General features: G+C 39.3%; 1 protein-coding gene across 1 annotated transcript in view; it reads left to right on the forward strand.

Moving 5' to 3' along the window:
- LOC111158555 (FRAS1 related extracellular matrix protein 2) overlaps positions 1–16295 on the forward strand; it is a 149260-nt gene that overhangs the window by 76316 nt on the left and 56649 nt on the right. The window contains exons 5-6 of the mRNA XM_022520655.1: positions 12838–12963; positions 14317–14568. Of these exons, the coding sequence (XP_022376363.1) occupies positions 12838–12963; positions 14317–14568 (378 nt within the window). The remainder of the gene's footprint in view (positions 1–12837; positions 12964–14316; positions 14569–16295) is intronic.

Here is a 16295-nt window from a genome sequence, read left to right on the forward strand (position 1 = left end):
TTAAATTCAGTGTTTGGACTTTCTGTGAGGATACTATTCTAGACTCATGGTTCAGTATTCTCAGATATGCTGATGGGAGAGGGAAGCCAAAAACTGATAAATTAATTAATAAGGAAAGCTGTATTATTCCAAATAAATGAACTACAAACGTACATATGATTATCAACATGTTATTTCTCTTATTATAATTCTATCCTTTAGAACCAATATTGCTCGTCTCCTTTTTCTTGAATTAATTCATTGTTTCTTAAACTCTTTCAAATATCTTTTAAACTTTCCTTTACACAAATAGTTTAAGAATTAGGCCATTTTTTGATTAATTTGCTCCCCATGGTACACTTGATTGTTCTAGTTTACTGCATATATTTATGACCCAAAAATTTTCATTTGGCCCGTATGCTTCCACATTTGTTACATAAAACCCACCTGACCTATCCCCACTCTTCCATGACTTGTGTCTTAAAACATTGCTCTTAACTCCTATTAGGTGATGTTTTGTTGTCAGTGCACACCTTTGGCTGATGTTGGTAAAAGTAAGTCTCACTGCTTTTGTGTGTAATTTGACCCATTCCCTCCCCCTGCCATACTTCTACAGTGCTGGCTTGTCTCAGTGCAGTCAGGGAAAAAAAGAGAGAGAGAGAGAGAGAGAGAAAGGTTGAATGGCTTTTTGAGGGCTGGCATTTATACAAAGATTGGAGAGACTCTTCTAAAGCTGAAATCCTGTCAGAAGCCAGACGTGACTTTCTTTTCAACTGCCAGCCTACTTTATTTTGTCAGTCAGAAAACTCTTAACTTTTCTGTGAAGATACAATCTACTGAGTACATGAAATGGAGACGTGTGGAAATCTCTGGGTTACGAGACTGAACATAATTAGAACGCATAAGAGAACTGGGGCTCTGGGTCTGTTTGTTTAACTAACATCTCTCCTTTAGTTAAAAATGAAGTTCAATTATGTTTATAATTCCTTTAAAGAACAGTTGGCATTTAATTACATGTAGTTTTATTGGCCCTATCTAAGAATAAATAATTTAATTTTCTTCTACTCCTGAGTTTTGGGTAAGCTCTGGCATAACAAAGCTTTCTTTTGAACAAGCCCATGGCAACTTTAATACATATAAACTGGCCCATCAATTAGAGTTTGTTTGAAGCTCGCTCTTTCTTTCTTTCTTTACTTTCATAATCTCTAGGCCCAATGTGGGGCTTCAACTCATGACCCTGAAATCAAGTCACATGCTCCACCAACTGACCCAGCCAGTTACCCCAAAGCCATTTCTTGATATTTTATTTGCCAGTTGGTATAATTGCCATAATTTACCTTAAGAAATAAGACACTTAAACTCATGGGGGTGCCTGGGTGGCTCATTTGGTTGCACATCAGACTCTTTCTTGGTTTCAGCTTGGGTCGTGATCTCGGGGGCTTGTGGTCAAGCCCCATGTCTATATGTCTAGCTCTGCACTCTGCCAGGAGTCTGCTTGAAGATTCTCTCCCTCTGCCTCTCCCCTTAGTCTCTCTCTCTCTCTTTCTCTCTTTATCAAATAAATAAATATATTGTTTTGGGTTTTTTTTTTTTTTTTATTTCTTTATTTGGCAGAGAGAGAGAGAGAACACAGATAGGCAGAGCAGCAGGCAGAGGGAGAGGGAGAAGCAGGCGTTCTGCTGATCAGGGAGCCTAACGCAGGGCTTGATCCCAGGACCCTGGGATCATGATCTGAGCTGAAGGCTGACACTTCACCGATTTAGCCTCCCAGGCTCCCCTATAAATAAATCTTAAAAAAAAAAAAAAAAAAGACACTTAAACTCATTTGTGCCTTCTTATTTATAAGTTCAGTATAACACTCTATACTTTATACCCATATTAGGTCTGAGAAGTAGAATATTAAAAACAAAATACAGGGGCTCCTGGATGGCTCAGTCAGTTAAACGTCTGCCTTCAGCTCAGGTCATGATCCCAGAGTCCCAGGTTGCAGCCCCACATCAGGCTCCCTGTTCCGTGGTGAGTCTGCTTCTCCCTCTCCCTCTGCTCTTCCCCCTACTTGTGCTCTCTCTCTTACTCATTCTCTCAAATAAACAAATAAAATCTTTTTTAAAAATGACAACAAAATACATACACGCAACTTTGCCATAATTTCATTTCATGTAATGGTCATCTAAGTTGTTATGTAATTTTCTAGATGAAATTCAGCCCTAGTCATTCTCGGCTATGATCATCCCTAGGAAAACTGACCAGTGTCCCATAATGCTTGGTATATTCCCTGTCTTGGAGACCATTGGTCTTGAAGTTACAGGATCTGAGTTTGATTCCCAATTCCACCATTTCTAGTTTTATTACCTTAATCAAATCAAACAGGTTTTATTAAGATTTACTTTCCTGGGGTGCCTGGGTGGCTCAGTGGGTTAAGCCTCTGCCTTCAGCTCAGGTCATGGTCCCAGGGTCCTGGGATCGAGCCCCGCGTCAGGCTCTCTGCTCAGTGGGGAGCCTGCTTCCTCCTCTCTCTCTGCCTGCCTCTCTGCCTCCTTGTGATCTCTCTCTCTGTCAAGTAAATAAATAAAACCTTTAAAAAAAAAAAGATTTACTTTCCTAATGTTCAAACTATGAAAAATTAATGATTCTCATATTGCATCATTCTTATGAAAAAGCTCTATAAAACAAAAAGCACAATATGAATGTTATTTCTAATATCACAAATAACATTGTTAGATTTCATTTTAAGAGATTAAAGAATCCTTTTCTTCCCCCCATTAAGGGTCACTTTCCCTACCATTTCAAAATTTTGATTATATCTTTCTACACTGTCTTGTAACTCTTCACATATACCTTGGCTAGCCTTACGATCCATTATGCCTGTAAGCTCCCCTTCTGCATATTACTTCTAGGACATGACATGAGATTTTATTTTGCATACATTAAAAATGTATCTAGCTCATACTTATGCTGGGTATAGCTCTAGGTGTTAGGGCTGCAAAGGTAATAGGATATAGTTCTTTCTATCAAAGCACATATGCTCTCATGAGAAGGAGAGCCCTGTAAATAAGTGATTGCAATAGAATGTGAAGTGGTACAACAAAGTGTGTGCGGTGTTATGGAACCAAGAAGAGGAAATATCCAACTTTGCTTCATTTTCATCTGGAAACTGTATTTACCCATTAGCTAGTTTGTATAAACCCATGCAAATGCATACGTTTCCCAGTTCTTTACTTGCCTGTAACTGCTACTGCTAATGATAATAATTGAAATTCATCAAACACTATTGGCAGTGTGCTTAACACACACACATTCCTTTACTCACTTTTACCTCACTACCTTGTAGACATACCATTTTAGGCATTTTACTTGTTTATAGAATGCTCTCAACTTCACATCTGACAAGTTTTACTTTTTTATTTATTCTTTTTTAAAAGATTTTATTTATTTGAGAGAGCGAGCACACAAGCAGGGGGCGCAGCAGGCAGAGGGAGAAGTAGGCTCCCTGCTGAGCAAGGAACCCGACGTGGGGCTCCATCCCAGGACCTTGGGATCATGAACTGAGCCGAAGGCAGACACTTAGCTGACTGAGCCACCCAGGTGTCCCCGCATGTGACAGATTTTATAATACTCTTCCCATGTTTTATTACAAAATGAAACAAACAACTTACTAACACAAACTCTACCCTCACACAGGCATATACATACATCCATCCTAAATTCTCACATATTCATTATTATATTCTTATAATACTCTGTATTTTTTAAGTTAAATCATTGTGATTTAAGTAAAGATTTTAAATGCCTATGGATTTAATTCATCACGCAAGTATCTACATCTGCAGAGATAATACATACACTTAGGTGCTTATTTGTTTCACCTGAGGTACCATGCAGTGCCCATGTGGATAATATCTCTCAGGCCTCCAGATGTTGTGACCTTCAGGCTGGGAGTAGATTGACTCTACTCTAAAGAGTGGATCGGTGATATGTCTTCCTGCATCTTCTGTGGAGAAGGGCAGCCTGCCTCAAAGGGCAGACACCAATGAGAACAAGTGCACCCCAGTCCTTATCCATGGGTGCCCTGGGATGGCCACGCACAGAACGGAGCTAATCTTCTAATGGCCACATGCAGATCTTGCTGTCATGCTAGTACCTTCCCTGTCAATCAGAGAGGGACCACTCAGGCACAGCTCAGCTGTCAGATGGGACATCAGAAGCCCACATTTTTGTTGAGAACAGACATATTTTGTTGCATGAAAATGGAAGACTGTAAAGGGGCTTTTCCTTCTACTCAGCAAAGCTTTATGGGGTCACAGAAGGAGGACACGCCATTCTGTTATGACTGTGGGTATTCATAGCTTCCCAGACAAATGGGTTTAGTCATTTACTGAGTACATCAATAAATTCAGTTTCCTCATACACTGAAGTCTGTGGTACAAAGAGGAAAACTAGAATAGGAAGAATACAGACGGCCAAGCAGAGCTGTTAACCTCTCTTTGTCATACTGCCTTTATCCCAGGTGCTTGGCCTTGGAGGCACTCCCAGGGAAAATCTACTCTTGTCATGATTTTTACCTCACTGCTTTGTCCTCTATCTCTGTTATCCTTCCTTGTTTCAGTTTGATTCCACAACCTCTGTCCTTTACAAATGCAGGTAGAAAGTTCCAGTTGGGAGGGGTTTTAAAGTGTGTGAAGCATTTTCTGGATGGGGAACCTGAGAAATAGAGCCATCCTTAAATTTATCTCTGCCTAAATTGGCCTCTTGGAAGCTGTTGCATTTGGTTGCCTTTTGTAGTAGCAGGGATGGGTAAAATAACACTTCCTCTGAGGGAATGGGCACTCCTCTGTGGGGTACCTCTGAGTCGTAACAATAAACTTTTGCTGAAAGATCCTCTGCAACTAGGCTGGACGATTCAAGAGCAGATAGCAGATTGCCAGAGGACTAGAAAGTCTTCGAGGAAATTCCAGGTCATTGTTACTCCCTTGCCCTCTTTTCTAACCCAACCCAGAGAAGTCCGAAAGGATTATTCCATAGGCCAAGGGATAGTAATCATAACAGCAAGCTCTATCATATTTGAGTATCCTCTGTGAGCCCGACGGTGCATTAGGAGCTTCACAGTCATGTCGCATCTAAACCTGCAATTTATATGTCAATTTCCAAGTGAGATCTCTGAGGCTCAAAGAATTTCTTTCCCCAAAATTCTTTGCTAATAAGTGCCAGAGCCAGTGTCTGAATATAGAGAGAGATTTTTTTTTTTCCCTTACAAAGCCCGTCTCTTTTCTCTGAGTTTTATAGTCTTCTGTCATTCCAGGAGACTGAAAAGAAATAATTCCCAGAATCATCATTAAACTGCACACTTTGCCAACAGCAACATTGTTTCACCTATTCTTGTGTATGAAAAAACAAAGCAAAACAAAACCAAGAACCAAAGTGATTCCTTCTCTTCTTTTTTTTTTTAAGATTTTATTTATTTATTTGACAGAGAGGGAGAGATCACAAGCAGGCAGAGAGGCAGGTGGGGGTGGTGGGGGGGAAGCAGGCTCCCTGCTGAACAGAGAGCCCTATGTGGGGCTCAATGCCAGGACCCTGAGATCATGACCTGAACCGAAGGCAGAGGCTTAACCCACTGAGCCACCCAAGTGCCCCCGATTCCTTCTCCTCTTATTCTTTTAAAATTTCCCTTTATATATCAAACCAAAAAACGTATTAAGATAGGTAAACAAAACAAGTGTTCTAGGATGATAATCAAGACTACTCCAGGTCTTGCGCAATGCATCCATGTTCAACAGTTGTTTATTGAACATTCGCTATAGGAATGCTGCTAAGAGCTGGGGATGAGGGAGCTACACTGAAGAAGGCACATTAACTCTGAAAGGGTATCTTCAGGTGATTCCTATGAAATGATTACTGCTAACAATGCGGAATGCGCTGTGCTGTGATACAGGAGCAATCAGCACCCAGAGGAGAAATCTCTAACCTGGAAGGAGAGTCTTAATTTCCTACACATTAGGTTCCCTAACTGTCAGACAGAAACCATCTTTTCTCACTCTTAGTGGTATACAGATAATAATATTAAGATTAGTATTCAACATTTTTGTTTTGAGGAAAATAGGTAAGAGCTATTTTATTTTGAGGAAAATAGGTAAGAGCTAAAACCTATTTTATATCAAGATCCCATTCATTTTGTTTACCTTTAATAATTTCTAACCAGGGTAAATTGAGTTTTATGTACTTTATTAGCAGAACACAACCTCAAATATAGGTGTTCAAGTATGGATACTTAGCATAGATGCCCGAAGCAATTATTTTATGCAATTATTTTATGCAATTATTTTATATTTTATGCAATTATTAACTATTTTATGCAATTATTTAGTATTTACACTTGAAGTGTCTGCAAACTTCTGACTGAAAGGGGCTCATTCTGATACCTTTGGATACCAAAATCAACCATGAACCTAGTATGACCAGATTAGGAGATAGATAGATATGTATATACAGTAGAGAATAAACATACCATTCTAGAGGAAAGCAGAACTTAGAGCTCAAGGACCCTAGTCTTATTGGACTCAAAGAAAAGGCAAACTTGTGTGTGTTGAGTGAACCAAACCCATTTCATGTGGTAGAATCCGGACGACATAGGCTATTCCATGAAACACAAACACTAGTTAATTGCTTCTAAAATTTTGTACCATTGTCAGTGTCGACATGGGGAGATCACTGGCTAGCCAATGAGACAAGTGTACCAAAATTGAAGGTACAGAATTAGTGAAAGGGTAGTCCACTGCAGCTTAGGGCACCAAAATGATAAACAAAGCATGCAAAAATTGAATTTCAATGAGTGTGGAGGCTTTTTGCTTTTTTTCTTTTCTTTTTTTTTTTTTTTCTGAGAATGGAAAACCTTTTGTCTTTTGAAACAGAAGGCATTGTCTTAAGAGATGGACAATTCTAAATACTTATTCAAGGTGCAGCACATATCTGTACATTCCTGGCACCAAGTGGTGGATATGAAAAAGGGGGTGCAAAATAAAACCAGTTTAGTGTCTGAAAGTTTCTATGTTCATGAAATGAAAACATTTAATGATAGGAACAAAGATTACCCAAAGATCCACTCTGACCCACATTTGCATAGTGCTAAAGGATGATTTTTGGATCTCGTGGCATCCTGATGTGAACGTGTGATACTTGTTATCATGTGATTTAGATGTTTTCATTATTCTTATTTGTGTCTCTTTCGAGTTCCTATAAATTTAGCCTATATCAATCACTGTGTCTGTTTCAGAGTAAAAACACAGACCATGGAAATTAAGAGAGCTGTCCAAGTTCAAACACATCAGGGACAGACTTCCTACTCAGTACCTCTTGTTGACCAGTCTGCGGGCACCATGGTAGCCCGAGGAGGTCCCGGAATATCTTCGGGGTTGGTATTTGAATGTGCCAAACTTTCCAAAGATGATGAACACTCAGTGCCTTTCTCCATGCTCTGCATTTTCTTTCTCTGTTCCATCTAACAAAGATTTTTAGAAAACATTTTGTCCTGTCATGTTTTTAGTAGAATCTGTCTTGTTTTTTGTTTTTAATCTGTTCAGGATAATTGAGAAAAGGACAGCATGAACATTATCTTTCAAACATAATGACAACTACTTTATTTCTGAGAACAGAAGTCATTTTTTGCCTAAGTGACAGCCCAGTCAAACCTAAAAGTAAACCCTGAGGTTGCAGATCAAAGCATTCATTACAGCACAGTTGCATCGGTTAATAAAGAAGGCACTCCCTGGATTCAGCTTTATCTTTCAAAATGCAAAATACAGAATAATGAAACTGATCCGAAAATCTAAAAATCATCCATGTTCATCATTAAGAATTCTGAGAGAATTAAAGAAGGAAAGGTCCCTCGTAGGCCTACCCTGTGGGAAAGCCAGTGTTAATTAAGGTTGGAGAGCTTGACCCTGCAGTCATTTTTGTGTGTGTCTCTATTTACTTAGCAGAGAGTTTATTGTTTTTAGAATACCTCCCTGACTTTGTCTCTCAACGAACCCCTTCCCAGAGGCTGCTATAGCTTCCATTTAATGGGCTCACTAGGATCTGACATAGGATATGCTGTTACATTACATAATACAGATATTATATTCATAGACCTATTATGTATTTATACATGTAACACATAATATTCTATAACTTTATTAATATGAATATCATACGGCTTTTATACCTTACATAATGCTTTTATAATTTTATATGTATAAATTTATATAGAGAATTCTATGAATACATGGGACCTATAAAGGAGTTCTCAAGATACTTGTTTTTAGCTTCCTTTGTTCTGCCTCTGCCGTCCCTGCCGGCTCTGTTTTAGCAGTCATTATGTCTTTTATAATCTCGGTTGAGCCTTCTGTTTGTCTCTGGCGTGAGTGCTGCTGCTGCTGCTACCCGGAATGTTCTTCCTTTAGCAGTAGACCATAGCGGTTATGGGTTTGGTCTTTGAGACGGGCTTCTTGGGCTCAAATATAGGCATTGCCGCTACTGGCCTAAGCTTCCGCTAGTTCCATGACCTCTGTGTGCCTCATGTCCTCAAGGTAAAATGACAGCCATAATAGTTCTTATGTGAAAGCCTTGTTGCTGGGAGAAAAACACCCAATACATGGAAAGCATTTAGAATAAGGGCTTCACAAACAGTAAGAACCCCACTCGAATTAGGTAATAATATTTTTTTGGGTATTAGCTAATAATTTTTAAGGATGCTACATAAATGCATCCTTAAAGTGGGGGTGGTGGTTACACTTAAAAAGCCATGCTTGCTTGGGGCAGTCTGCATGTGAGTTTCGACTATACATATGAAGTGAAGTTGAAAAATGATGTTAACTAGAAAAATCTACCAGGGAAGCTTTTCTCCCTCTCTCCTTTTCCTGTTTCTCCCATAAACCACCCATTTCTGCCCAAAGCTCGGTCAGCAGAAGACTTAAACGTGGTGCTGGACCTCTTCGCCTTCTGTCAGATCAAGTGTAGGAGTGGGTTCGAGACACCCAGCTTTCATCTTTATTCATTCTTCAAACCTCCTGGCTCTAGTAACCAGTGCTGGCTTGTTTAATCAAGCCCACATGGACCATAGCATGTAGGAGGAACTCAGGTACTCAAGGGATGAAGTTATAATGCCTTACGTGGGACTTCTATGAATAACTTATTTTTAAAAAGTTGGTCAGTATAGATTAGAAGTATAGAATAACTATTATATATGATCAACTCTGATACAGGCAGACAGAGAGATCATATTCTTTTAAGAATACTAATCCCGAAATGAGGGCCCCACTCCCATGACGTCATCTTAACCTAGTTCCTTCTCAACAGTCCTCACCTCCAAATATCATCACTCTGAGGGTTAGGGCTTCCATGTATAAATTTTGAGGGACGCATTTGGTCCATAGCAAACTTTAAGAAAGAAAGAAAACTTTGTGTACTATTTATACCAATGCCGTTGGAGTAAATGACCTGAGGACTGCCAAAACCTAAGTGATACCAGACTTAATTTCTGTTAGTTAATAAACTCATTGGAACTCATTGAACACTTGACTTGAATATTTTGTGGCACTTGATGTATTTTTTGCTAATGAAATGTTACAATAATTTCTATGTTTGGTATTTTATGTTTGGTAGAATCCTACTTCATAATAGTAGGATTAATTTTGCCCTTACAAAAACTCATCTTGAAAACAAACAAGATATTTCTCTAGATGTCACTCTATTGACAGCAAATTTTTTGAAGTGTCTATGCCTTTTGTCTTCAAAATTTATCTCCTCCCATTTATTCTTTCAGGCTTTTGTCCTCTCTACTCCACCGAAACAGTTCATATAAAGATAACCAGTGACTTCCCTTTGCCAAATCTAATGATTGATTCTCGACTTTCTTGACTTGTCAGCAGCATTTGAAACATTTCATCAGTCGGTATTTCTTAAAACACTTTCTGCACTTGGCCTCCAAAAGCCACACTCCCTCGGTTGTTCTCATAACTGGGACCCCTCTCAGCCTTCTTTGCTCAGTCTTCCTTATCTCCCTGACCTCTAAATGCCCTGGGGCTAGTCCCTGGATCCATTGTCTTGTTTATCTATAACCCCTCCCTAAATGATTTAATTCTGACTCAGACTTCACATACATCAACAAGCCAGTAACTCCCACTTTTACCTTTCCCATCTGGACCCGTCCACTGAAATCCAGGATTATATGCCCAACTGACTAATTTGACATCTCAGCTTGGATATTTAATGTTCTTAAAATATGTCAAGTTACAGAACCCCCCATATTCAATGACTTCTCATGCTTTTATATTGAGAAATGGATGGACATACACACAGACAATGGACAGACCACAGATTAAAATACAACTCTGACTCACAAATGACAGCAACTGAGAAACGACACCATGGCCTCTGAAGCCATCAGCCCCAAATGGTCAAAATTTGATCAATAACTGACAGCTTCCCTATTTTTTCTCCTCATTTTCAAGTTAAGACCAACCAGAGAAAGCAGATGTGATCCCATAACTAGTCACATAGGATGCCTCACTTCTAGTCAGCCTGCCCACAGCTTCCCTTGTACTGACAGCTTCTAGTCCGGGCACACTGGCAGCCTTCCCCTTCTTCCTATAAAGCTTTCCAGCTCCTCCAGCTCCTCAGCCTGCCTTTGAGCCTCTGCCAAAGACAAGTGATGGTGGCTGACTCCTTTGCTACAGCAAACTTTGAATAGCCACTGTGTTTTCATTCCATTGGGTAATCTTTGATTATTTACACAATATTTTACTCTGACTTAAACACAGAGTCCTCCCAGTGATCCTGAAAGTGCCACCTGATCTTCCCACCACCCACCCAACAACCACTTCTCTGGTCCCATGTCTTGCCCTCTCTTCCTTACTCAGTTTATTCAGGCTACATTGGCCCCCCTGGCCATTCCTTATACACACCTGGCACGACTTGGTCTGAGGCCCTTTTCACTTGTTCATCCCTTTTCTTGGAATTCTCTTCTCTAAGTTATTCACAGAAGGCATCTGGTTGCCACCTTACAATCTCAGCTCAAATGTGGTTGATATGTTGCTATGTAACACAGGCCCACCAGGATATATACCCTGCCCTAGTCACCCCCTCCCCCATTCCCTTCAGCACACTCTGTTCTCTTCATATAACTTGTTACTTCCTGATACACCATATATTCTTGTATATTTGTTTATTTTGTTCCTCTTCCCCAACCCAACTAGAATGAAAACTGCCTAAGACCAGGGATTTTGTTTACTTCCATATCCCCTCTGCCTAGTAGACATGTCTGGCAAGTACAAGTCACCCAATCAATGTTCGACAAATGAATAATTAGTTGTAAAATCTTATAACCACCCTTTTTTTTTGATGGTACCGTTTTTTATGTTGATCTATCAGTCAGAATCTCAGAAGAAAACAAATGACATACTTGATTTTTTTAGTGTAATAATTAAACTTAAATTAAGTAATTTAAAAAGAATGCAATAATATAACTGTTTGCAAAGGTGTGTGCAAAGATAGGGAAACCACCAAGCATGGTAAAGGCTAGTAAGTTAAAGGCTAGTAAGAGTACGGACCATTACTACCCTTAGGCCTGAGGGCAAGGGAAGAAATTAGTTGAGCCCAGAGAGTGAGCTAGGGAGTCCAGTGGGCACCATGACTGTTATTTGGGGGAAGGGGTGTGGTCAGTCCTGAACCTGGAAGGAGCCAGGGGAATGAATGGCACAGACCTCATTCTCCTCTTGACCTCCAAGTCCTGCCTGTGCTCCCCTTTGGCTGACCCATTGGGAAGCCAGAGCACAAGGGAAACCTTTGATGTAGCTCACATTCGTCAGCTCCTGGGGCACAGGGCAGGGTGGAGAGGATAAAACATGTACCCCAAGCGCCTATGTCTTATTCCAACAGTCTTTTATAATCATCAAAAACAGTGTGGCTTACTGTTTTAAAAATAACTGTGAAGCATTTTCTATGCATATGCGAGACTTTCAGTGAAACAGACTCCTAGTCACCAAAGTATCTGTTTGGGGGTTATCATGTCAACTTACTGAACTGAATGTTTCCCTAAAAACCCAGTTTTACACTGAGCTATATTTTTCACCAATTTCATTATCCCGTTTTTATTATTTAGCAAGCTTTTCAACTACCTTAAAAATGAATCAGAGACTTACTATATAAATATAATGTTGTATACTATGTGTTATTGTTATTTTTCTAGGGGAGGAAGGAAGCCACAGATATGTTCCTTTTAGCTGACTAATAGATTTACAAATTCTAAAGGAATTGCAGTTTAAAAAAAATAAGCAAACAAAAAAATCAAATGTTGAACAATGTATTACTGTGTTTTTAAGCATTAATCATTCAAAAGGAGCACATTTGAGGTAAAGAGTAGAAGAGCAGATTTTACAAGTTCTGAATTTATCAACCAGTAAGAGGCCTTGGCAAGTTAAGCTCAACTCTCTGCACCTGAGTTTCTTCATCTGTAAAGTACAAGGTGGGACAAGGTGACTTCGACATCTCTTCAGCCTCTAAAATTTGACTACACCACCGGGAGGTGGTGACCTGTGTCAAGAGAACAAAGTTGCATGTCAGCAGCACTGATTGAGAAAAAACCAGTTACTAGAGATAAAAGCAATGTTGGGCTTTATCTCCAGGTTAAGAATTCTCTGGCCCAGAGCCTACATGCTTTATACCTACCGTTGCTCCCCTCTTCTCCTCCTTCCCCTCACACTGTATTATTCTAAAAGAATATTCAAGGGGGAAAAGTTCATTGTTAGAGCAATTTTACTTTGCCTAGGATTATTAGAAACTCAGACAAAAATAATAGTAGCTGTGATTGTGTTTTCTCCTTAGAGTCGACTGTATATATTCCCCAGTCTGAATACTCCGTTGAAGAAGATGTTGGTGAGCTGTTCATTCCCATCCGGAGAAGTGGAGACGTGAGCCAGGAGCTGATGGTGGTCTGTTACACACAACAAGGTAGCTCAATTTACCAAAGAACTGAACTGTCCCCCCAAAGATGTGTATATAAGACTCTTTGACATGTTGGAACCATAACATTATGCCTTGAAGGGTATGCTTTATTATTACAGTTTTCATAAAATACAACAAAGCACTTATCCAGAAGTCTTCCTTCACTATTGTATCTCTGAGGAGGAAAAAAAGCAATTACTAGAGATAAGAGGGCCTAGAAACATTGCTGTTACCAAAACATATATGATTTGTGTGGTTACTTATTCTAATACTCAAAGCTGTTTGGACTGCAAGAAATTGAAGTCCCCTTTCCTCACCCAAACCATATCATGTAGAAGAGGGTTATTTTTTTTTAAAGGGGTGGGGGTGGGGCAAAGAAATACATAACCAAGGAAAAGAAACTAATTTCAAAGTAGTTTGAAACTCTGAATTTCAAAATATTTCTTTTACTCATTGGGTAAACCTCCTCTGAATTTCAAGATATTTCTTTTGCTCACTGGGTAAGCCTCCTCTAAAAGGTGATTTTATGTAACACCAAATTAAAATTAATATATAATATTCATTAATAGACCAAATATCTTTCTAAGAAACAGGTAGATTTTCTAAGAATGTAAAAGACAAAGTCATGGGGCGCCTGGGTGGCTCAGTGGGTTAGGCCGCTGCCTTCGGCTCAGGTCATGATCTCAGAGTCCTGGGATTGAGCCCCGCGTCGGGCTCTCTGCTCAGCGGGGAGCCTGCTTCCTCCTCTCTCTCTGCCTGCCTCTCTGCCTGCTTGTGATCTCTCTGTCAAATAAATAAATAAAATCTTAAAAAAAAAAAAAAAACAAGGTCATATCAGCAGTTGATATCTGAGCAGACATTCGTGAAAATTCCTATTCATGTATTTATATGAGTTGAAAGGAAGTAAAGAATTGTGGTCAGAAACACAGACTTCAGGGTCCACCTTGGGCCCTGGGTCCCAGAGCAGGTAGTTTAACCTCTGTAAACCTCCAGTGTGTAACCCCCAATAGACTGTTGAGAGGATTAAGCAGGTAATGCATGGAAAGCACTTGGCACTTTGCCTGCACCCAGTAAGCACTGGAATACAAGGAGCTGTTATTTTGTAATATTGTGTTCTTCTGAAAGACCAGTGGCAGGAAGTAGAGAAGAAAACACTTGAAATGTAATATTCTTTGTATGTTTGAGACCACTATGAAGGTGCCTCATGATACTACAACAGTATGTAGGCACTATTGCAATTGCCAGAGAGGTTCAGATATACAAATTGACCATGAAGATGTTGCATGTGAAAATAATTATATCTGGAAACACCCTTGTAACATGTTCTACATAAACATCATTTGGATTCTCTACCCCCAGGCACAGCAGGTGGAACTGTACCCACATCAGTGCTGTCCTATTCAGATTACATATCCAGGCCGGAGGACCACACCAGTGTCATCCGCTTTGACAGAGATGAGCACGAGAAAATGTGTCGCATCATTGTTATTGACGACTCCTTGTATGAAGAAGAGGAAACATTCCATGTCCTTCTGAGCATGCCCATGGGTGGGAGGATTGGATCAGAGTTCCCAGCAGCTCAGATTAAGATCATCCCTGACAAAGACGATGGTAAGTACTAATTTACTTGAAAATTATTCTGCCTACCAGGCAGACCAACATCAGGCACAACTTGTGACAGATAAATGAGAGTATAAAAGAATTATAGCAGGCATGTGCATTTTATATTTGGTTTTATAGTGTATTAAGTTTCAAAGTTGGCTGCATCAATTTGTCTGTCTTGATTCAATATTTTTAAAAGGCAAAAGTCACACTTATGTATGTTTTTTTCCTCTGTACAGTTTTCTTTTACAATGCCATTTACTATTAGGTGATTAAATTTTTCCAATTTCATGAGGAAGAATAGAAGCAATTGTAATCAATTTATTTCCTTTTTGTTTGATTTGTTTTGCTTTTAAAAGCTTATATTTTGCAATGTTAATCTCAGTATTTGAACTTGGTTAACAAAGAAACCCATCTGACAAGACTGCTAAACTAATAGCTAGAAAGATAATAAATGTGTGGAAAATGAATTTAAAAAGAAAATGTGTGGAAAATGAAATCCAACAGGCAGCTCCCTGCCCCCAAAAGGAGGGGGGTTTATTCTAGACCACTCTTCCTGAGGGAAACTCAATTACCATAAAATAATCCCACTTTCAGAATAGAAGAAGGGAGTAGAAGGGTCTTAATCTTCTCAGCTCAAGAAATAGTTTGTGCCTGAAAGGGCACCTGGTTGGCTTAGTCAGAACAGCATGTGACTCTTGATCTTGGGGTTGTGAGTTAGAGCCCCATGTTGGGTGCTGAGATTACTTAAAAAAATAAAACCTTAAAAAAAAGAAAAGAAAAAAGAAATAGCTTGTGCCTTGAGAAAAGAAAATAAATGCAAAAGTACAAAAGACAGAGACAACAGAAAACACTCTATTTGTTTCCTCTGACTAATCTTTACCTTTACCACTTACCTGACTTTCAAAGCCAGAAAGTCTCTTCGAGTAAGAGAGTTGGTGTCCTTCAGCCAAGAAGAATCTCCCACATCCATTATGTACTCCCCAACATACTATAGTTGACCTCAATTGCCAACACTTGGCAAGAGGTCTTTCTGTTTCACTGTTGAAAGTCATCTTAATTCATCTACCATATACTTCTCTGCACAAATATCATGAAGAGAAATAAGGAAACAAAAATGTCTTTTCCCTTCTTCCATGAATCAAAATGCCTCTAGGGTGCGTATTTGCTTCTATAAGCCATTAATCTCCTGGCATTAGGGCAAAGCACTTTGGTTTGGAATCTTTATTTTTTATTGACTCACTCAACTTTCACTGATATTCTACATTAGGCATGACATGGTGATTGGCTGGACAGGAAAGTCTGAAGAATAATGTCTGGGCTTCTAGCTAGGGCAGTTGAGTTCACAGTGGTCCAGTTCACCGTGCTAAGGAGAATGGGGAAGAATACGTTTAGGGATGAAACAATGACTTCATTTAGAACATGTTAGTTTGAAGGGCCTGCATGCTTTCAAAGTGCTGGACATGGAGTAGGAAATTGGAGATATGGGTCTGGAGATTAGAATGAACATAGTCACACACTAGAGACATTGTTGCATACTATCTCTGTTGATAATAATAAAATCATTGGAGAAGATAAAATTGCTTTAGAGGACATGCAAATTAACCCTCATATGATTTATAATATGGGCATATTCTACTCAATTCTCTTATTTTAAAAAAACAGAGTGTATTTCATGAATACTAAAGAGACAATACGAAATGATGAAGAGGAAGGCAGTCACTATAAGGGTAGAA

Source organism: Enhydra lutris, unplaced genomic scaffold (assembly GCF_002288905.1).
Source record: "Enhydra lutris kenyoni isolate GAN:26980312 unplaced genomic scaffold, ASM228890v2 scaffoldscaffold60, whole genome shotgun sequence".
In the NCBI taxonomy this organism is placed as follows: Eukaryota; Metazoa; Chordata; class Mammalia; order Carnivora; family Mustelidae; genus Enhydra; species Enhydra lutris.